This window comes from Oryctolagus cuniculus, chromosome 7 (assembly GCF_051225735.1).
Source record: "Oryctolagus cuniculus isolate XC-2025 breed Fujian yellow rabbit chromosome 7, ASM5122573v1, whole genome shotgun sequence".
NCBI lineage: Eukaryota > Metazoa > Chordata > Mammalia > Lagomorpha > Leporidae > Oryctolagus > Oryctolagus cuniculus.
The window spans coordinates 47,534,208-47,557,074 of NC_142873.1; the positions used below are offsets into that span (position 1 = coordinate 47,534,208).

At 46.4% G+C, this 22,867-nt stretch overlaps 1 protein-coding gene and 2 long non-coding RNA genes across 17 annotated transcripts in view; 1 reads left to right on the top strand and 2 right to left on the bottom strand.

Moving 5' to 3' along the window:
* Positions 1 to 9: 9 nt before the first annotated feature.
* LOC149125520 (uncharacterized) lies at positions 10 to 15,707 on the top strand. 2 transcript variants are annotated; one of them, XR_016210618.1, is made up of 3 exons: positions 10 to 308; positions 9,847 to 9,912; positions 11,881 to 12,233. It is a non-coding gene; the product is annotated as an uncharacterized LOC149125520 (long non-coding RNA). The 2 variants fall into 2 exon arrangements; XR_016210619.1 differs by lacking the exon at positions 11,881 to 12,233 and adding an exon at positions 15,476 to 15,707 and having other exon boundaries at positions 60 to 308.
* LOC138850545 (uncharacterized) lies at positions 1,704 to 3,285 on the bottom strand. Its single transcript, XR_011390440.2, has 2 exons — positions 2,918 to 3,285; positions 1,704 to 2,612 (listed from the first exon to the last, which is right to left on the bottom strand). It is a non-coding gene; the product is annotated as an uncharacterized LOC138850545 (long non-coding RNA).
* Positions 6,417 to 22,867, bottom strand: part of GABPB2 (GA binding protein transcription factor subunit beta 2) — a 34,823-nt gene continuing 18,372 nt past the window's right edge. For 4 of the 14 annotated variants that reach the window (XM_008264458.5, XM_008264456.5, XM_070077727.2 and 1 more), the window contains 4 exons: positions 21,370 to 21,483; positions 18,050 to 18,235; positions 12,220 to 12,353; positions 6,417 to 12,070 (listed from right to left, as the gene is read on the bottom strand). In XM_008264458.5, the coding sequence (XP_008262680.1) occupies positions 11,771 to 12,070; positions 12,220 to 12,353; positions 18,050 to 18,235; positions 21,370 to 21,483 (734 nt within the window). In that variant the 3' untranslated portion in view covers positions 6,417 to 11,770. Of the gene's footprint in view, positions 12,071 to 12,219; positions 12,354 to 16,956; positions 17,247 to 18,049; positions 18,236 to 21,369; positions 21,484 to 22,867 lie in introns of those variants that run through there. The other 10 variants (XM_008264457.5, XM_017345893.4, XM_089299950.1 and 7 more) reach the window with 5 other exon arrangements.

Here is a 22,867-nt window from a genome sequence, read left to right on the forward strand (position 1 = left end):
CCGCTGCCTGCCTTCACTCGCGGCGGGGGAGGGAGAGGTCGGCGGGGAGGGAGGGGTGCGGAAGGGAAGGGGCGGGGTCTGCTCGCCCTGGCTCTGGGCGCCTGTGCCCCTGAACCCCGGCCCTCATCTTGGCCTTGAGCGCTCTCCCGAGGGATTGGGGTGGCTGTCGTTCCCTCCGGGGTTAATCAGGAAAGGTCTCTTGAAGGAGGCAACCGAAGAAATGGTGCGTGGAGATGAGCCAGGGCCCGGGAGACCCAGGGGAGCGTTCAGGTGGGGTTGGGGAAGTCAGAGGACGTTTCTGCGTGGAGGTAAGAGGGGCTTTTCACGGCCTGGGATGGGAAGGGGGGGGAGGGAATTTCTGGAGTAAGAAGACGAAGCTGCTGCGTAAGAGATTATCAGGAAGTCTTGCCCTAAAGAGAATTTGGCTGAAAGTTTGACGGGTAGGCTGCAAAAAACGGCCAAAGACCCAGCCCCGCTGGAGGCGAGGTTCTGCAGGAGCGGTTCCCCTGCGCGGAGCGGGAGGGGGTGGTCAAGGCGCATTTCCTCGCACGCATGCGTAGTCTCCCCTCCAGGGTCCTCCCGGCCGCCCTCGAGCCCCGTGCCGGGGATCAGGTGGCGGCGCGCGGCTGTCGTGAGGCTCCTCTCCTCTGGCTGGGGCTGGTGGTAGATACCTGTCTATTACTGCCGGAACCAATGGTGGGGAGGCACAGTGCCTCTTGCCCCGCCCACCACCCTCGCGCTAAGGGCACTTAAGGCCTGGCGCGGGCGGTGGCTGCGTTTGCGGATTTGCAAATCGGGTTTTTTCGTGGGCGCGTGGTCGGAGATCCGCCCAGCTGCAACCCTAAACCATCCTCCCGTTGGCGCCGCCTGCAGGCCGGCCCAGCCCCTTTCTCCGCCAGCTACCCGAGTTGGGAAGCCGCGGAACACAGTTCGGCGAAGCACCCGCAGGCTGTTTCCAGCCCTGCGATCGTGACAGGGCAGAGCTCTGCCCTAAGCCTGAAAAATGAGTTTGAGAGGCTCAAGTACTCTGGCGTGCAGAGGCTTTCTCCAGGAGAGGGCAGGGTGCCTGTGAGAGTGATTCCTCCACGCTTCCCAGCTTCGCTCGGCGACCCATTTCCCCTGGTAGCCTTCACTTCCAGACCCGACCCTCGTGGTTGTCAGCTGTCCTCTCAGTGAACTAAGTTTGGGCATAGAGTTTCGAGTGGTCGTTTCGGTCTATTTTGCTCTCATTGGGTACCTAACTTAAACCGCGACGTGGGGCCGGGCTATTGAGGTGCAGCGGGGTAAGCCTCCGATGGCCATGCGGCCCTGCGGGCATCCCACATCTGATGGCCGGTGTGAGTTCTGGCTGCGAAGGCAGCAGAGGACCGAGTGCCTGGCCCAGACTTGGCTGTTGTGGCCATCTGGGGCGCGACCCAGTGGATGGAAGGTCTCTCACTCTGCTTCTCAAATACATAAATCTGAACAAAACAGAACAGGATGTTTTGGGGCTATTGCTAGTTTCCTAGACAGCAGACAAGAGTAAGGAAGCAGTGGAGGATTATTCTGGTCACCTGACTTAATTATCCTCTTCAAACACCACGCTACAGTGAGGACAAGGAAAAATTTCAAGGCTGAAGACTTGTCCCCAGTATCACAAATAGAGTAGCTGCCCTGAAGGCGGCTGGTCACAAGCAAAATGGATAAGTGGTCCTCATGTTTAATTTCTTTTTTTTAAAGATTTATTTTATTTATTTGAAAGAGTTACAGAGAGGGGTAGAGACAGAGCTTCCATCCACTGGTTCACTCCCCAGATGGCCGCAACGGCTGGAGCTGTGCCAATCCGAAGCCAGGAGCCAGGAGCTACCTCCGGGTCTCTCACATGGGTACAGATGCCCAAGGACTTGAGCCATCTTCTACTGCTTTTCCAGGCCATAGCAGAGAGCTGGATCGGAAGAAGAGCAGCCGGGACTAGAACTGGCACCCATGTGGGATGCCGGCGCTCATATGAGATGCTGGTGCCCCAGGCCAGGAGTTTAACCTACTGCGCCACAACGCCGGCCCCACTTATGTTTAATTTCAGACCTTGGAGAGCAGTAGATACAATGGAAATTTAATTTGTGTCTTTGCTGGCAACAGCAATTTACAGGTTAAAGTCTTGCTTGTAGATTAGTTGTGGAGGATATTCATTATTTACTTATTTATTTGAAAGGCAGAGTGGTGAAGAGAGAGAATCTTCATCTGCTAGTTCCTTCCCCAAATGCCCTCAGCAGCTGATGCTGGACCAGGCCAAAGCCAGGAGTCAGAACTCCATCCGGGTCTCCCCCGTGGGTGGCAGGAACCCAAGTACTTGGGCCATCATCCACTTTGCAAAGGGCATGATAGCAGGCAGCTGGCCGGGAGGGAGGCGCCAGGAGAGAAACAGCACTCCATATGGGATGCGAGCGTTCCAGGCAGCCACGTATCGTGCTGCCACACGACGGCTGCCCCAAGGAGGGTCGTTGTTAGTACTGATGAGTGTGCTGACTTCTCCAGCCAAGAGGGACGACTCGGTGGAAGCAACCGTGTGGCACTGTCAGCAACAGTTCTTGAACTCTACTTGGTCTGGGGGCTTCAGCTACCCTCAGTTCATTCTGTAAGGAATGGAAAGGACATACGCCAACATGGATTTGTAAAGCACCATATAAACATGTAGGTTTAAATTCAGTGCTTTGTGGAAAATTGTTATTAGCCCAAAATAAAAGACCACTATCAAGTATACAGTTAATTAATACTCACAGAGTACCTCTTTCTGACAGAGAATAGCGAGTAATAAACAAAGAAACCACTGCCAAAAACAGGAATAAACATGACCTCATTTAAGGGATCTGCTGATAGTCATTTTTACAAATCAGAACATTAGCTCAGGCTTTATCTTGAGGAAAACCAGAATTCCTACCAGGAGGATAGACTCATCGTCCTTGGGGATTTCTAAGCTGATTTCTCAGAGGCGTCCTGGGAGGTTGTGGAGAAACCAGGGCCTCAGCAGGCGGAGTCCATCAGCTTGTGCAAGGCCTTGGGGACCTGAGCCACGGAAGGCTCCGCGGTCACAGTGCTTAAAAAGCTGTGCAGCAGCTTGGCTTCTTAGGGGCCTGGGCTATTACTGTCTCAGGTTTGTCTCCCGATGCCATCATCACCCCAAGCTTGGGAATGAGTCACTCTTGGCTACTTAATCCGGCAGCTGACCCTGCAGAACTGTTGACTCCTAAGGATTTAAGGTTCCATTTATGAGAGTAAGGCTCGAGAACAAGGGTAAAACAGGAAGCCTATCCATCTACGAGATCACATTTCCCAGGTATACTGGACAGCATCCCAAGAGGAAGTGAGTAACACGCTCAGAATAATGAAGGGCTGTGTATAAAAGGAATGGCAGAGAGCAGTCAGTACACAGAGGCTACTCAGTTTTAGGCATGAAAAGGCAAAGGGAGGTGGTGTGACTGGGGCCTGGAGGGAGACATGGCCTTGAGAGGAGTGACTGAATCAAGGGATGAAACTAGGCTGACGCGACCTTGAGGGAGGGAGCCTGGGAAGGCGATACATGAATTTCAGCCTTTTCTCTCCCCCAGTCTCCCACTAGGGCTCCTTATTGGCTGACCGGAAGCCAAAGCAGGAAAAGGCAGAGAGGCAGAGAGAGAGAGAGAGGGAGATGTCTTCCATCCACTGGTTTACTCCTTAAATGGCTACAACAGCCGGAAAGCTGAGCCAATCCAAATCCAGGAGCCAGGAGCTTCTTCTGGGCTTCCCATGAGGGTGCAGGGGCCCAAGCACTCGGGCCATCTTCTAGTTCCTTCTCAGACACATTAGCAGGGAGCTGGATCAGAAGTGGAGCAGCCGGGACTCACACTGGCGCCTGTATGGGATGCTGACACTGCAGGCAGCAGCCTTACCCGCTACGCCATAGCGCTGGCCCCCAAACATCATCTTCATTGCTACATCAAACACCCACTCTTCACCAGAATTTTAAAGATTTATTTATTTGAAGGCAGGGTGACAAAGTGAGAGGGGGGGACATGGACACACAATCTTCCATCCACTGGTTCACTTCCCCATGTGCCTGAGACAGCAGGGCTAGCTGGGTCAGTCTGCAGCCAGGAGATACAGACTCCATCTGGGTGTCCAATAAGTGGCAGGGATCCAAGTGCCTGGGCCACCATGTGTTTGCTCCCAGGAGGCATTAGCAGGAAGCTGGATTGGAAGCAGGAGAACCAGGGCTGGACCCCAGGCGCTCAGGTGTTGGATGCAGAAGTCCCAAGTGGCAGATTAACCTGCTGTGCCAAAATGCCTCCCCCTGCCAGGACCTTAATTCACTAACACCACAGGTTCTTAGCTTCTCAAAGCTCTTCAAGTTCCCTCTGTTTTTCCCTCAGCACAGCAAAGGCTGCATTTATGAGGGTCTTCAGAAAGTGTGCAGAAAATGCATATTATGAAAAAACTGAGTAATTTCAAAAAATTTTGCAACAAAATAAGCTTTAATCCATTTTCTAGGAACTTTCTGAAGTACCCTGGGATTGACTTGGACAGCTTGCCTGGAGGTTCCGGCTTTGGACATGGATTATGGATTATATGCTTTTATGTCCCCCCCCCTTTTTTTTTTTTTAGAAAGATATCCTTATTGCCAACAGGGCAGCTTTTAAGGGAACTAACTATATACTAGGTGAGGGCAACCATCCAGCTGGCCAAGCCGGTCAGTTCATCCCTGGCTACCGATAGAGACTGCTACAACTGCTCCTATTTGCTTAACAAATGTGTGCTGAATCCCGACAGTCATAGCAGCAAGCACCTTCATTAGGAGCAGCTGAGAAGGGAGTGGGAGCTGACCAAATCTCTTTGCAGCCTCCTGGGCCCATGTGCTAACCGCCGCGTCTCAGTGACTTTACTCCCACAGGCACAGAATCCTTTCCTTCAGCTACTGATCTCCTGTGGTTTCTAGGGGAGGGAAGGAAATGTACATTTTTTAAAACAAGATTTATTTATTTATTTGATGAAGTTACACACAGAAAGAGAAGGAGAGGCAGAGAGGGAGAGAGGTCTTCCATCTGCTGGTTCACTCCCCAAATGGCCACAACGGCTGTAGCTGTGCTGATCTGACGCCAGGAGCCTGGAGCCTCAGAGTTGGCTCCGGAAATGTACCTTTAACAGGCCAGTCAAAAGTTCTCTGCAGGGACCGGTGTGGCACAGGTTAAGCTGCTGTCTGCAACATGCCAGCATGGCATGAGCAGTGGTTCAAGTCCTGGCTGCTCCATTTCAGATCCTGTTCCCTGCTAATGTGCCTGGGAAAGCAGCAGGAGATGGCCCAAGTGCTTGAGCCGCAGCCACCCATGTGGGAGAGACCTGATGGAGGTCCTGGCTCCCGGCTTCAGCCTGGCCCAGCCCCAGCCACTGTAGCCATATGGAGAGTGAACCAGAAGACACAAGATCTCTGCATCTCTCCCTCTAACTCTGCCTTTCAAATAAATATTTTTTTAAATCAGTGATTAAAAAAATTATTTAATCTGGAACCCATGTGGGAGACCTGGAGGAGATCCTGGTTCCTGGCTCCTAGCTGTTGTGAACATCTGGGGAGTGAACCAGTGGGTGGAAGATCTCTTGCTCTCATGGCCGGCGCTGCGGCTCACTAGGCTAATCCTCTGCCTGAGGCGCCGGCACACCGGGTTCCAGTCCCGATCGGGGCACTGGATTCTGTCCCGGTTGCCCCTCTTCCAGTCCAGTTCTCTGCTGTGGCCCGGGAGTACAGTGGAGGATGGCCCAAGTACTTGGGCCCTGCACCCTATGGGAGACCCGGAGAAGCTCCTGGCTCCTGGCTTCGGATCAGCGCGGTGCGCCGGCTGCATTGGCCATTGGAGGGTGAACCAAGCAGTAAAGGAAGACCTTTCTCTCTGTCTCTCTCTCTCACTGTCCACTCTGCCTGTCAAAAAAAAAAAAACAAAAAACAAAAACTCTTGCTCTCTTACTCCACCTTTCAAATAAATAAATATTATTTTAGAAAAACATACATTCTTTTTAATTAAAAAAAAGTTTGCTTTTATTTGAAGGACAGAGTTAGAGAGAGTGATTGATCTTCATCCTTTGGGTCACTCCCCAAATGGTTGCAATTGCCGGGGCTGGGCCAGAGTGAGGTGGGAGCCTGGAATTCTATCCATGGGTACGGGGGCCCAAGCACTTGGACCATCTGCTGCTGCTTTCCCAGGTGCATTAGCAGGAAGGTGAACTGGAAGTAGAGCAGCTGGGACTTGAACTTGGACTCATATGGGATGCTGGTGTCGAAGGTGGCCACTTAACCCACTGTGCCACAGTGCTGACCTCCAAAAAACCAACTTATTCTTGATTTTCTTATGATTACAGAATAGATAACATTTTTGCTCAGAAGATGAATAAAAAAATTCAAAGACACCATGAAGTGGTAAGACTCTGACATTTTATTAAGAAACATCTTCATTTTAAATGATAGTACAAAAACTGTAAATATAATATAGATCTGTATAATATATACACACATAAATGCTGACACACATACAAACTTGGTAATCAGAATCAAACATTTTTATCCTAAATAAAAAGGGACATATATTTAAGTTTTCCTAAAAACACTGTACATAAAGCTGTCAGATAATCTGAAAAGTTGAGGACACTGTGAGAATAATCTGTGTGCATCCCTTTCCTGCAACACACACAGACACATGCACACAGACACACGTACAGACACACACATGCATCCACGCACGCACACACACACACACGGCCTGGGCAGACGGAGAACACATGGGGCAAAGCCAGGGAAGAGAGCTGCTCCGTCACTGTTGTGGAAAACGCTGAAACCAACTGGGAAGTACAAGATGCAGGGTGTGACCTAGATTAATCCTCAGAAACAAACCAAGTCTGAATAAAGGAAAAGTACATGGTAGTGAAGGGGGAGTGGAAGGAGAAAGGACAAGGCCCATAGATTTGAAATGATCTACTAATTAAATCGAGTGCCTGGGAAGTCTCAGCAGATAGAAACAATGGGGTCACAGAAGCAGAAGTATCTGTCTGCTGGCGTGGAGGGTGGAGGGGAGATGGAGATAGGTAATCACAGTTTCCCATCATTAACAAACTCTAGAATCTAGGAATGTCACTCTACCCGCTAGTTCTAGGGGAAGTTAAAACAAACAAACAAAAAGTTTGGAAAAGGCAGCATGAGAAGCTCAAAGTTATTTAATTCTAATTCATATCCTCGCTCTGGCCTCTTGTTAAATAAGCTGGTGCAGGAAACAAGGCACTAACTCGGAAGGGGGACATACTCATGCCCAAGCAGAGCTTGGTAAGAGCCTAGAACAGTCAGGCAGCCTTGGCCCGTATTCCATTCTCACTCTCCTTTCGTAGCTGCCCAGGGTGGGTCTGCACGAGTAGAGAACGGACAAGAAGGGATTCTCTGATAAATTAACAAAAACGGATTCCCATTCAACATTAAACTTCTAGGAAGAGTCACTATTTGCCTCAAATCCCCTGGCCCTGCAGGCCTAGACTGCTGGGGGAGCTCTCCCACAGGAGCTCTCAAGAGACGTGGGAGCTAGGAAAGCGGACGTAGAGGACGTCCCTGACCTGGAGGTTCCTTCCTGTCAGAGGCGCAGGACACTGCCCAAGGGCAGGTCAGAAGCGCTCCCACAGGCGAGGAGCCCCCACTGTGCACAGGAGCGCCACCTGCACCCCTGACACAGCTCGGAACCTGTCGGCACCCGTGCTGTCTTCGCAGGATATGCTCAGCACACCCCTGACAGCCAGGACGGCTCTCAGAGCCTGATTCTTGGGGGTTCTCCTTACTGCCTGTTCAGGGAAGGCCTAAAGTAATGCTTTTTGTTCCTCAGCCCATTCAGCGAGTACAATCTTTACATGTTCAATACAATAAAAATATTTCCAGGTTACACCAGGTATTTTATAGAGTTGAACCTCAACTAAGCAAAGAAAAACTGAAAATCCCTATGTATTTACAAACCTAGATACTAACGTATACCCAACAAAGGGGTATAAAACCTGCCACAACCCTACAATATTCAACTTCAATTACAGAGCCCTCTGATAAATTCATTTGTTTTACATCAATATAAAGAAAAACAGTAATTCCGTATGCCATAGATTTCTAACATTACTATACAGACACAAAAATTTTACTAATGCAATGTTAAGGCTGAAGAAAAATGCAAAGTAAAAAATAACCCAATGCTTATTTGACAGAGAAAAAGAACAAGGTACTAAGTTCAAAACACAGAAAATCTAAATCAAGTTGTCCCATATTTCAATTAAGAGACCTCAACTCTGGTATTATAATTGAGAGATCCCAGAGAGGTAGTGATGGGAAGGGAATGCTCATGTTATACATTTATTTATTTATAATTTATTTCCCTGAAGCTAGGAATAAGAACAGAAGCATAAAAAATTCTTTATCTTTTTTTGGGGGGGAAGGCTTAAGAATAAAATGCAAATAACAGGCACTAAAATTCCTGACATTAATACTGATATTGCTAAAGCAACTTTTTTTTTTTTTTTTTTTAAGATTTATTTATTTGAAAGGCAGAGTCACAGAGAGGCACAGGCAGAGAGAGAGAGAGAGAGAGAGAGAGAGAGGTCTTCCATCCACTGGTTCACTCCCTAGATGGCCGGAATGGCTGGAGCTGCGCCAACCTGAAGCCAGAAGCTTCTTCTGGGTCTCCCATGCGGGTGCAGGGGCCCAAGCACTTGGGCCATCTTCTACTGCTTTCCCAGGCCATAGCAGAAAGCTGGATCGGAAGTGGAGCAGCTGGGACTAGAACCGGCGCCTATATGGGATGCCAGCACTGCAGGCAGGCTGCTTTACCCGCTACGCCACACTGCCGATCCCTAAAGCAACTCTAAAGTAGACAAAGCCCCAAGTCTCCTGCTCAAGGACCAACCTGTTACTTAATTCCTATAATCCAACCTTGCCAATAAACCACTTAGAATCCCCTAACCCAGAAGATTTAAGCAATATGTTTCCAACTTCCATGAATGATTCAGAAACAGCTGCAATAAAATGGTACTGCCACTAATACATTCAATATTCAACTTCCAACCACTTCAAGGCAGCCTGACCTACCATTCTCTCCATGGCAAATACAACAGATTAGATCCTAGTTCCCTTCCCTGGGATACAACCTGCCCCTTGTTAGACATTTCTCCTCTCTCCTTCCCTATTCCAGTGTCCCCCTAACAGACCCCTATACCAGAGAACCTATCATCAAAAGTGACTTGGTCTATATTAGAGATACCAGTGGGGCAGAGAATGATTGCTTTACAGAAAGAGAATAAGAATGACCTAAACAGGTTTCCAAAAGGGTAGGGAGTCTGAAGGCTCAGAGAGGAATGGTGGATGGACATTCCTGCCCTCCACCTGTAGCTACCCCAGACAGTGAGGTGGCTGGGCCTGGGTATCTTCTGCAATCAATCTCCACTTCCGTAACAGGGAAAAAAGGAACTAAAGTCAACATATGCACCACAACCATAAACAAATGGTATCTTAGGCTAAGGCTCCAAAACAGCCACATATATCACAACCGGACAGCACCAGTCCCCAGAGAGACTCACAAAAAAGAAAACACTGAATACAGGAAGGAGACGGTTTGGCAGCAGACACGAGTTCATCCTCACCCTCACCTGGGCTCTCAGCACTCAGGATGTCAGGTCAGCTGGGAAGCGCTGAGGACTCAGATCTGAGGAGAAAGCCTAGCTGAGGTGGCCGACAGCCAAAATTAAATCCAAAACTGGTATTTTTTGCCTATAAATTTCTAATAGTCAATTCTGTTTGTTAAATTTTGTTTCAGTAATTAATTATGTTTTCAGTCTATTTAGAACCCAAAATGATTCTGCACCTCTGGAACACTGCAGTAAATCACTTCACTAATCAAGGTAAATAGAAGCATGTTAACTGTCAAGTTTTTTTTCCCCAAATTAAAAATCCATGTTTTCCCCATAATTGCTAATTAAGAAAACCATATTCTAAACAGTCACTCAAATGTTTACTTGGCACATTTCTCTCTGGTTTCTTTTTCTAGCTTTCAACAAAGGAAGCAAACCCGTTTAGAATGATGAGGACCCAATTTCAAAGGCAATAGCCCCTGTCATGTAACCTTTCCACAACCTCTCTCTATCTGTATGCCCGTTCTTAGAAAACACTCCATGTTTTCTAATGAAATGTTTTCCAAAAGTCTCTGGGCAAAGTGAGCAGGCATAGTGAGAGAGAAAGGATGGAGGTAGACAAAGTGGCCAGAATCTGGTTCCCTACTTTATGGCACTGATAATTCTTATTCCCTTTGTCAACATACAGTGAGCACCCATACAGCACAAAGCTCTGTGTGAGGCCCAAGGTTAAAGACAGGGAGCAATTTACTCATCCTGAATCAAATAGAAACAAAACTACCCAACATCATTAGTGTTCATCCCCGACTCTGGCCCCCCACCCAGTCACCCTTTGCACATTAAGAGAACACTGGAGTAGTAAAAGGATGTCAGCTCCACAGAAAAGCACACATATGTCCCGAATGACACTGAGACAAAGGTTTATAAAATCCAAGAGTCTGAGCTTGGTATTACATAAATACATGTTTGGAATCAAGTTGTTCTGACAACAGACTACCCTCCTGATTGTGAATTTACAAAATCCAGTCAGAGCAAAGTTTGTATCTAAAGGTCGGAGTTTCAAAGTCCAGCAGGCCTTGTTTTGGCCACTTTCCAGCACTGTGGAAAACACAGCCTGCAGGACTGGGTTTATATACACTTCTCCCACATAAACAAGTGTTCTCTCCTCTAGGAGTTTTTTGTTTTGTTTTGTTTTAATTTTTGACAGGCAGAGTGGACAGTGAGAGAGAGAGACAGAGAGAAAGGTCTTCCTTTACCATTGGTTCACCCTCCAATGGCTGCTGTGGCCGGAGCGCTGCAGCCGGCGCACCGCGCTGATCCGATGGCAGGAGCCAGGTGCTTATCCTGGTCTCCCATGGGGTGCAGGGCCCAAGCACTTGGGCCATCCTCCACTGCACTCCCTGGCCACAGCAGAGAGCTGTCCTGGAAGAGGGCAACCGGGACTAGAACCCGGTGTGCCGGCGCTGCAAGGCGGAGGATTAGCCCAGTGAACCGTGGCGCTGGCCCTCTCCTCTAGTTCTTAAAAACTCTCTTTCAGTGTCTTAAAGTGGCATCTGAGCAATGGATACACATAGACACACATTTTTCAGAAAATCACAAATCTCTTTTCAATGAGAATAACTAGGAGTGCCTGCTCCTTTGGAAGTGGAATATATTTCTTTTCTCTCACCCAAAACTTCCTTTTAATCTCCTTCCCCAGTAGACACACATCATAAATCTCTAACAGATACACATCATAAATCTAAGGCAAATTTTCAGGTCACTTGATGGTATAGTTATTAAAGGCTCTTGGTAGTATGTATTTAGGAGTGTAAAATCTTTTGAAAGCGAGTTCTTAAAAAAAAAAAAAAAGTCTACTGACAGCACCCAGCAGACTTTATGTCTACACTTAAGGTAATAGCGTGTGCTAAGAATGTGGTCCTTATTCACTTGGTCCCTCCGAAGAAGTGTTTCCTAAATATGGCTTTAATTTTCCAGTTGCATAGAGAGCCTTCCTGAGCTCAAGCATTGTACCCTGCTATTGTTTTCTTCTTAAGGATGTTCTTAATTTTTATACATTTGTCCTCTGTATTTTCTTTTTTAAAAATGTAATAAGATGAACACAGGTGCGAGTTGTGGCATTTGCATGTTAAGATGAAACCGCTTCCAAGGAAGCTCCCGTGTGGGACTCTGTGGTCTTTCCTGACCCAGTCACTTCTGCTTCTCTTTCTTCTCCCTCCCCTTCTGTGACTACTACAGCATCTACCTCAGCCACCTCTTCGACCAGGGTGAAATCAACTCCATTGGGCTGCTGTCGAGCCATAGCCTCCAGCTTAAGACGGTACCGTTCTGCCTCCTGCTCTTTCTTCAGGAGCTGGTGTCGGTATTCCTGGGCTCTTCGATTGGCCTCCTGGAGTTGCTGCTGCAGTAGCTCTCTTTCGCTGCCTTCCTATAAAAGTACATCATGCCATCACTTAAGAATTCCTGACCACGGGTTATCCAGAGAGTAGACAAAAGAATGAAGAAGGGTTAAAGCCTTAGTAGATTTCGTTTTGAATCTTTCCTTTTGCCTCTCTCCAACACTGATTAAAATATTACCTTTCTTTCTTCCACACTGTGTGTCATCTCTTCTATCCTTGGTTTCTTTGTAACTGGCAACTTCTCTGCTTCTTCTTCCTCTTCCTCTTCAATTACAGTCTCTTCTGCAACCTGACCAGCAGGTACAGTTAGAACTACAAGACAAAGGACACCATCAGAGGTGATGAGTATACAGTAAAGCCAAGAGGTTTTGTTTGCTTTTAACTAGAAAATAACAAATATATTCTCTAATACATTGTTTTTAAAGTCTGTATTTTAGGATCAAGGTAAGGCATGGCCCTACTGACAGAAACAGAAAAGATTAAAGAGGCAGTAAGATGGGTCTGAAAGGAAGGATACAGATTCATAGGTTCAGAAGGCATGCAGCTAAGTCCCAGTACTGACGCTCATACAGACGGGGGTACTTAGAAGTATGTGGATAAGTGGAATTAAAAGACATTTATTTTGGTACAACAATTCCCAACTTGACTCTCACTGGGATTAAACATGACAATAGGTCTGATATGATTTCATCATCATTTAAAAAAAATCATCTATTATTTTTCACTTTATGTTTCTGTGTGGGAGCAAACTGTTGAAATCCTTACTTAATGTATACTAAGCTGATCTTCTGTATATTAAGATAATCGAAAATGAATCTTGATGTGAATGGAAGGGGAGAGGGAGTGGGAAAGGGGAGGGTTGTGGGTGGGAGGGACGGTATGGGGGGGAAGCCATTGTAATCCATAAGTCGTACTTTGGAAATTTATATTCATTAAATAAAAGTTAAAAAAAAAAAAAAGTTGGTAGGGAAATTGAATTGAGAAAAATCATGTGAATTTTCATCAACTTTTTGAAGCCCCCTCATACATAGAATGAATGTAAACTGGAAAAGTCTCAGTAAAGTTGGAGGACTGTGTCAACCTCAGCTTCCTGGTTGTGATACTGTAATATAGTTATCTAAGATGATACCATTGGGGAACTGGATACTTGAATAGGAAATTTCTTTACTATTTCTCAGATCTGTTCATAAATTTATAATTACTCCAAGTGAAAAGTTAAAAATTTTATTTAGGGGCGGAAACTGTAGCATAGCAGGTAAAGCCACCGCCTCTGGTGCTGACATCCTACAAGGGCATCAGTTCAAGTCCCAGCTGCTCTACTTCCAATCCAGCTCCCAACTAATATACCTGGAAAAGCAGTGGAAGATGGCCCAAGTGCCTGGGCTCCTGCACCCAGGCGGGAGACCAGGAAGAAGCTCCAGGTTCCTGGCTACAGATTGGCCCAGTTCCAGTTGTTGGGGCTATTTATGGAGTGAACCAGCATTTGGAAGATGTCTCTCTCCTCTCTAACTCTGCCTTTCAAATAAATCAATAAATCTTCAACAAAGATTATATCTAAAAGATGCAAAATTACTTATAAAGGATGTCTTACAACTTTTTTATAAATTACTTAAAAAAATATTTATTTATTTGAAAGGCAGAGAGTTATAGAGAGGCAGAGGCAGAGAGTCAGAGAGAGGTCCTCCATCTGCTGGTTTACTCCCCAAATGGCCACAACAGCCAGAGGTAGGCTGATCTAAAGCCAGGAGCCAGGAGCTTCTTTCAGGTCTCTGATGCGGGTGCAGGGGCCCAAGGACTTGGGCCATCTTCTGTTGTTTTTCCAGGCCACAGCAGAGAGCTGGATCAGAAGAGAAGATGCTGGGACTAGAACCAGTGTCCATATGGGATGCCAGCACTGCAGGTAGTGGCTTTACCCACTAGGCCACAGCGCTGGCCCTGTCTTAAGACTTTTTTTTTTTAAGATTTTATTTATTTATCTGAAAGGTAGAGTTATAGACAGTGAGAGGGAGAGACAGAGAGAAAGGTCTTCTGTCTGTTGGTTCACTCTCCAAATGGCCGCAACAGCCGGAGCTGTGCCGATCCGAAGCCAAGAGCCAGGAGCTTCTTCCGGTCACCCACAAGGGTACAGGGGCCCAAGGACTTGGGCTATCTTCTACTGCTTTCCCAGGCCATAACAGAGAGCTGGATTGGAAGAGAAGCAGCTGGGACTAGAACCGGAGCCCATATGGGATGCCGGCGCTACAGGTGGAGGATTAACCTACTGTGCCACCGCGCTGGCCCCGTCTTAAGACTTTTTAAAACAAAATATTTACTTAGTTATTTGCTTTGGCTGATTTAAAAATTAGCCTGTATTCCTTGATATACATCAATAGATGGCAATGGAAAACAGCTTAGTTAATATGTTGTTCATGAAAATGGGTGTTTAGGGGCTGGCACTGTGACATAGGGGGTAAAGTCGCGCTGCCAGCAGTGCCAGCATCCCATATGGGTGCCGGTTCAAGTTCCAGCTGCTCCACTTCCGATCCAGCTCTCTGCTATGGCCTGGGAAAGCATAGAAGATGGCCCAAGTCCTTGGCCCCTGCACCTGTGTGGGAGACCTGGAGGAAGCTCCTGATTCCTGGCTTTGGATTGGCCCAGCTCCAGCTGTTGTGGCCATCTGGGGAGTGAGCCAGCAGATGGAAGACCTCTCTCTCTCTGCCTCTGCTTCTCTGTAACTCTGCCTTTCAAATAAAAAAAAAACAAGTCTTTAAAAAAAAGAAAATGGGTGTTAAGTTTGGATTTAAAATTTCCTGCCAGGGGTCAGTGTTGTGGTGTAATGGGTACAGCTGCCATGCTAGAATCCATATGGGTGCCTGTTCATGTCCTCACTGCTCCACTTCCAATCCAGCTCCCTGCTTGTGGCCTGGGAAAAGCAGGCAAATATGATCCAAGGGCTTGGGCCCCTGCCACCCACATGGGAGACTCTGATGAAGCTCCCGGCTTCTGGATTCCTCCTGGCCCAATGCTGGCTATTGTAGCCGTCTGGGGAGTGAACCAACAAATGGAAGCTCTCTCCCTCTCGCTCTGTAACTCTTTTAAATAAAATAAATAAATCTTTAAATAAAATAAAATATCCTGCAGATAATTCACAAAATCTTAGTTTACCTTCTTTAGGTCTGGTTAAACATATTTATAAAACGTAATATAGTTCAATTTAGGTAAAAATCTCAACTTCTTTTTCTCCAAAACAACTTAGTTTTCATTAATTTATCTTTATTGTACAAGCAGTCTCTCACCTACCCAGTGAGTCCTAAAAAATTTAGCATGATAACTATGTTGACAAAACATTAGCCACGGGGTTGGCGCTGTGGCCCAGCTGGTTAACGCCCTGGCCTGAAGCGCCGGCATGCCATATGGGTTCTGGTTCAAGTCCCGGCTGCTCCACTTCAATCCAGCTCCCTGTTAATGACCTGGGAAAGCAGTAGAAGATGGCCTAACTCCTTGGGCTCCTGCACCTGCATGGGAGAACTGAAGAAGCTCCTGGATTCAGAATGGTTCAGGCTCCAGCCGTTGCAGCCATTTGGAGAGTGAACCAGCAGATGGAAGACACCCTCCCACCCCCATCTTTCTCTACCTCTCTCTGTAACTCTTTCAATACATAAAATAAATCTTAAAAAAAAAAAAAAAGAGTATTTCAGTGCAGTATTCATTTGTATCTTTCTTGTTATAAATGAAGTAGGTTGGATATATTTTCACATTTTTGAAGGCCAGCAGTATTTTTTTTTCCTGTAAACTATTGGTTCCCCAAATTATTTGTTCTTTTTTCTACCAGATCATTGTTTTTATTTTTTATTTGGGAGAAAGGATCTCCCATCTACTGGTTTACTTCCTAAATAACCACCACAGATAGAGTAGGGTGGGATGAACCCAGTATCCAGGAACTCAATTCAGGTCTCACGTGTGGGAGGCAGGGACCCAATCTCTTGAGCCATCACCATGCTGCTTACCACAGTCTGCACTAATAGAAAGCTGGGAGCCAGGACTTGAACCCAGGTACTCTGATATGAAATGGGAGATAGCCATCCCAACCAGTATTCCTAACTGCTAGACAAAATGCCTGCCACAGATCACCAGGTTTTTTCCTCACAAATTTTACATTTATTAGAGAAATTAGCTTTTGCCAACCTGGTTTCTGTTTTTCTTTCTCAGATCTTTCTTTTTTTTTTTTTTGGACAGGCAGAATTAGACTGTGAGAGAGAGACAGAGAGAAAGGTCTTCCTTTTTCCATTGGTTCACCCCCTAAATGGCTGCTACAGCCAGTGCGCTGTGCCAATCCAAAGCCAGGAGCCAGGTGCTTCCTCCTGGTCTCCCATCGGGTGCAGGGCCCAAGAACTTGGGCCATCCTCCACTGCCTTCTCGGCCACAGCAGAGAGCTGGAATGGAAGAGGAGCAACGGGGACAGAATCTGGCACCCAAACTGGGACTAGAACCCAGGATGCTGGCGCCAGCCTCTCAGATAATTTTTGCCCCATGTAGTATCCAGCATTCTCCTGCACCCACATTTGTCTTAATGCCTCATTCTTAGGGGTATGTGGAGTCTCTTCAATCTCTCAAAAATTTTAAGACTATGGGAGACCAGGAGGAAACAGCTGGCTCCTGGCTTTGGATAGGCATAGCTCCAACCGTAGCGGCCATTTGGGGAGTGAACCAGCAGAAGGAAGACCTTTCTCTCTGTCTCTCTCACTGTCTATCTGTCAAATAAATAAATAAATAAAATTTAAAAAAATTTAATGCTAGATATAGAGGCAGAGACAGAAAGAACTCTTCATCAATTGACCAACTCCCCAAATGCCTGCAATGGCACTGGGCTAAGGACAAAGCTGGGAACTGATAACTCAATCCAGGTCTCCCACATGGGTGGCAAGTACCCAGTTACTTTTTTTTTTTTTTAAGATTTATTTATTTGAAAGGCAGATATTCAGAGAGGAGACAACAGAGATCTTCCATCTGCTGGTTCACTCCAAAATGGCCACAATGGCCAGGGCTGGGCCAGACCGAAGCCAGGAGCCAGGTCTCCCACATGGATGCAAGGACCCAAGGATTTGAGCCATCTTCTGCTGTCTTCCCAGGAGCTGGACTGTAAGTGAAGAAGCTGGGACTCGAACTGGCGGCCATATGGATGCCCAGTAAGACGGTTTCCCAAGGTCTGCATTAGCAGGAAACTGGCTGGAATCAGGAGTTGGAAATAAGCATTAAACCCTGGCACTCTGAAGTGGGATGCTAGTATCTTAACCAGTATCTTGGACTAGCATTGTGGCACAGCAGGTTAAGCTGTTGCTTGTGACAGAGTGCCAGTTCCAGTCCTGGCTGCTTTGCTTCAGATTCAGCTTTTTGCTAATGCGCCTGGGAGGGAGGGAGGGAGGCCCAAATGCTTGGGTCCCTGTCACCCATTGGGAGACCCAGATGGAGTTCAGGCTCCTGGCTTCAGCCAGGCCTATCCCCTGGCTATTGCAGCCATTTGTGGAATGAACCAGTGAATGACGATCTCTTCTTTATGTTTCTCTCCCTCTCTCTGTTGTTCTGCCTTTCAAATAATAAATACATCTTAAAAAAGAAAGAAAGAAAGAAGTGTCTTAATTAGCAGGCTAAATACCCGCTCTTAAAATATCTTTTAAATTTTTTAAAAATTAATTTGAGGAGCAGAGAGAGACAAATGGAGAGAACCCCTATTCACTGGTTCACTCTCCAAATGCCTGCAATGAACAGGGCTGAGGTGAGGCCGAATCCAGGAGCCAGGAACTCAGTCCAGGTCTCCCACACAGCTGTTAGGTACCAATTATTTGACCCAATACTGCTGCCTCCCAGGGTCTACACCAGCAGGAAGCTGGAGTCAGGAGCCAGAGCTGGACTTTGAACCCAGGCACTATGATAGGGCACATCAGCATCTTAACTAGTATCTTAATTCCTATGCTAAATACTTGCTCCTAAAACATTTTTTAATAAACAGCTGTCTATACAGGGTGACTCACCTTGCTGTCCATCTTGCATAGTTACTATAAACGGCTGGCCAATGCCTGCAGTCGGGATTGCAGTTTGGATATTACCCAGAGGGACTCCATCAGTCACTATGGTGATGACCCTCTGGCCTCCACTCCCCACCACTTGCTGGATTGATGAGTCAACAGAATTTGCCTCCACAATTTCCTCTGAATTGGCTAGAAATGATAAAATAAATTTAAATTTCAGCTTTTTGACAAACAGGAGTATAGCAATTTCAGCCTCCTTGACAATGACAACAGAGAGAAAAATCGAAAACCAGCATTAGATTCAACAGTTCACAAAACCTTCTGTGAACAATGCTAAGTCAGAGGAGAAAAGAAAGTAGGGATTGCATTAGAACAGTATTTTCTAAAATGTCTCCACTGAGATGTTAATAGCTTTCAATAAAGATAGATTCTGTATATAAATACATTTTCTTTCTTTTTTTTTTTTTTTTTTTACAGACAGAGTGGACAGTGAGAGAGAGAGACAGAGAGAAAGGTCTTCCTTTGCCGTTGGTTCACCCTCCAATGGCCGCCGCGGCCGGCGCACCGCGCTGATCCGATGGCAGGAGCCAGGAGCCAGGTGCTTTTCCTGGTCTCCCATGGGGTGCAGGGCCCAAGCACCTGGGCCATCCTCCACTGCACTCCCTAGCCACAGCAGAGGGCTGGCCTGGAAGAGGGGCAACCGGGACAGAATCCGGCGCCCCGACCGGGACTAGAACCCGGTGTGCCGGCGCCGCTAGGCGGAGGATTAGCCTAGTGAGCCGCGGCGCCGGCTATAAATACATTTTCAAAATGCCAGTTTATTTCACAGGCTTAAACTTGTTTATTCTGTTGGAAGTACCAGAGACTTCAATAGGCTAATGAGAGGCCAGCACTGTGGTGTAGCAGGTAAAGCCGCCACCTGTGCCGCTGGCATTCCAAATGGGTGATGGCTTGAGTCCCGGCTGCTCCTCTTCTGATCCAGCTCTCTGCTATAGGCCTGGGAAAGCAGTAGAAGATGTCCCTAGTCCTTGGGCTCCTGCACCCACATGGAAGACCTGAAAGAAGCTCCAGGCTCCTGGCTTCGGACTGGCCCATCTCCAGCCATTGCGGCTATTTGAAGAGTAAACCAGTGAATGGAAGATCTTTCTCTCTGTTTTCACCCTTTCTCTGTCTATAACTCTGCCTCTCAAATAAATAAATAAATAAATCATAAAAAAAAGTTAGGCTAATGAACATTGTGGTTCTCCAACAGGGTGTAAGATATGCTCTTTCTCCAAGATACTTGATCTTGGAATTCTTTTTTAGGGAGCATCTTAAAAAATCTGAAGAAGCCGGCGCCGCGGCTCACTAGGCTAATCCTCCACCTAGCAGCGCCGGCACACCGGTTTCTAGTCCCGGTCGGGGCGCCGGATTCTGTCCCGGTTGCCCCTCTTCCAGGCCAGCTCTCTGCTGTGGCCCGGGAGTGCAGTGGAGGATGGCCCAAGTGCTTGGGCCCTGCACCCCATGGGAGACCAGGAGAAGCACCTGGCTCCTGCCATCGGATCAGCGCGGTGCGCCAGCCGTGGCGGCCATTGGAGGGTGAACCAACGGCAAAAGGAAGACCTTTCTCTCTGTCTCTCTCTCTTACTGTCCACTCTGCCTGTCAAAAAAAAAAAAAAAAAAAAAAAAATCTAAAGAAATCTATGGAACTTAAAATAACTATTGGGGCTGGGTACTGTGATGTAGCGGGTAAAGCCACAGCCTGTGGACTGGTTCGAGTCCCAGTTGCTCCAGCTCTCTGCTAATGCGCCTGAGAAAGTAGAAGATGGCCCAAGTCCTTGGGCCCCTGCACCCACATCCACATAGGAGACCTGGAAGAAGCTCCTGGCTTTGGACCAGCCCAGCTCTGGCTGTTGGCGGCCATTTGGGGAGTGACCTAGCAGATAGAAGACCTCTCTCTGTCTCTCTGTAACTCTGCCTTTCAAGTACATAAAAAAAAAATCTTAAAAAAAAAAAAAACACACTATAGAGTAGATCATTTACACAAAAACAAAGGCATTTCATAATGAATTAACAAAATACTGTGTCAAGTAGTCAAACCATGGATGTTTGACAGGCAAAAATGGTGGGTGACTCTTCTCATCTGACAAATCAATAAAATGTGTAATAGCTAACAGGTACTGCCTGCTTATTATGTGCCAGGTACCTCTCTAAGAGCTTTAAATGTATTACACTGACTGAAGATCTTCAGTTTGTTTAGTCAATATTCCAATAAACCAAACACTATTAGGGAAAACAATTCGTGTCATGATGGAGTTTATCTGAAGAGTCAAAGGTAGACTCTGCAATAAGTGAGGTATGGACAACCCATATGAGACACGATTAGGTAGTTCAATGGAAATAAAATATTCACACTTAGAAACAAAGATGGTTAAATGGCATAGCTCAAAGGACCTTGACAGATAATCTAATCCAATCACCCATGCCAGAGATGAGGAAACTAAGACCTGAAGAAGCTGAGTGATTTCTCCGAGATCAAAGAGCAAACTGAAACAATAGCACAAGTTTAATCCCTTGCCATGCTGCTCAGTTGTACACAACTGAGGAGAGATCTTTACGATTATTGCCAGTTTGAAAAATAGGACTGGAATTAGAGGAATGTTCTTACCACCCAAATGTCAATGGCAGAAAGAAATCAGAACAATCTGCTTTCATTTATGATGGAGCAGACTGTTAGAGGGTTCCAGAAAGATTTCTGACTACTGAGCCCTACCTATAACTGTCTGTCCCTCTCATGTGGAGCCCTAATCTCTCACACTGCTAGCCCTGGCTAAGTGGATTGAAGCCTTTTGTTTTAAATATCAGAAGGTACTATATAGCATGTATTTGCTCAATTGCACGAAATGCCAAAATAATTTCTAGTAGAAATAAAAGCCAATAAGAAATCCACAAGATGTGACTATGAGAAAGGCAGCAATCCCATGTATTTTTTGATACACTAACATATCTAGGTTGCTATTTTATATCACTCAATGATAGCACCAGACAAAACATGACATAGAGTATCTCCAAAAACATCTGCTAATATAAGACTAAACATTTCCATTTGAAGAAACTGGAGTCAGGGCAAACAAGCTTCAGACTAACTCAGTCATTCCCTGGCATTATGTAGCTGCCTGATAATACCACTTAGTGATTTTCTTTCTGATGCTTGACAACACTACATCTCTTTTTTCCTGCTGCCTCTAATTAACTATAATTCCTTAATATTTCATGCAAATATGCTGGCGATTTTTAAACAAAAGAAGAAATGGTGATTCACCCAGCAGATAGCCCTTACCTACCTGTGGCTCTGTGTGAACTGGAGAGGGGCGCTGATGCTTCAGCAAGAGCTGCAAGAGTGGCCAGCACTGAGGTGGTAGAATTTGAGAGCTGTACTGCTGAGGCATGGGGGTCACCTATTTCAGTAAAAAAGGCAAATGAAGTCCAATGGAGAGAATAAATTAAGGCAAACTAAAAATGGCCTTTTAAATTAAAAAACCTCAGCTTTTCCCTTTCATGTCTTTAATCTGTCCTCTAATCCAAGCTGATGCAAATTATCATACTGTTAAAACTCCTTTAAGGTTTAAATAGTTTTCCTTTAAAATGGATTAAATGAAAATGCTTGGTACAGGGCCACTACATTCCCCTCATTCGATCAGCTCTCTTAGCACTGCCAATGCTGAATGTTAGTAGCAAACAGACAACAGTGCCACCCACTCCCAAGGCTGGCTGTGCAGAACTCTAGTTGGCAGTAGGCAGTCGGCTTACGAAGCATGCCTCACCGCACCCAAGCAGTGATGAGGAACCAACGCCCCCTGGGCTTCCCTCATCCCCGGTACCTCTGTTCATCAGTTAGATAAGTGAGAACCACAGGCTTGGCTTCTAGCACAAGGACAGTTAAACACCTGAAGGTCAAAGGGTGGTATCATGGATCAATGCTAAAAACAGCAGTACTTTATGTCATGATGTGTCTTTAAAAAAAAAAAAAATCTTTGTTCATCATCTTTTCATCTTTTCTTTTTTAGCTATTCTCACAGCTAAGTTCTTTTTTTTTTTTTTTTTTTTTTTGACAGGCAGAGAGTGGACAGTAAGAGAGAGACACAGAGAGAAAGGTCCTCCTTTGCCGTTGGTTCACCCTCCAGTGTGCCAGTGTGCTGCAGCCGGTGCACCGCGCTGATCCGAAGGCAGGAGCCAGGTGCTTCTCCTGGTCTCCCATGGGGTGCAGGGCCCAAGCACTTGGGCCATCCTCCACTGCACTCCAGGGCCACAGCAGAGGGCTGGCCTGGAAGAGGGGCAACCGGGACAGAATCCGGCGCCCCAACCGGGACTAGAACCCGGGGTGCCGGCGCCGCAGGCGGAGGATTAGCCTAGTGAGCTGCGGCGCCGGCCCTCACAGCTAAGTTCTAAGATGGAAAGACAGAAAGACATTAGGTCAAGCAACAGGCATGTCTAACTATGAACCTCAAGTATTACTCAACAGTTTTTAATAAATTCAACTTTTATAAAATGAATTATATTTCCTTATTATCTTTCATTATAATTTCAGATATAATTATTGTGCTGAGCATAAATTTATTGCCTCTCAGCTCTAAATCCACCCTACTTTGTGATGTATGTACCTTGTATATGTATGTATCTTGTGATGCTGGAGCTGGCCCCTATAAAGATTTCTTACCAGCTGGCATTAGCTTAATCTTTGTCAGTACGGAAGTGGAGGCCGCTCCCTATATTAGCTATTCCTGTATTCTTTAGAATTCTCCTTACCCCTTAGTAGTTAACCCATTGACCTAATTAATAATT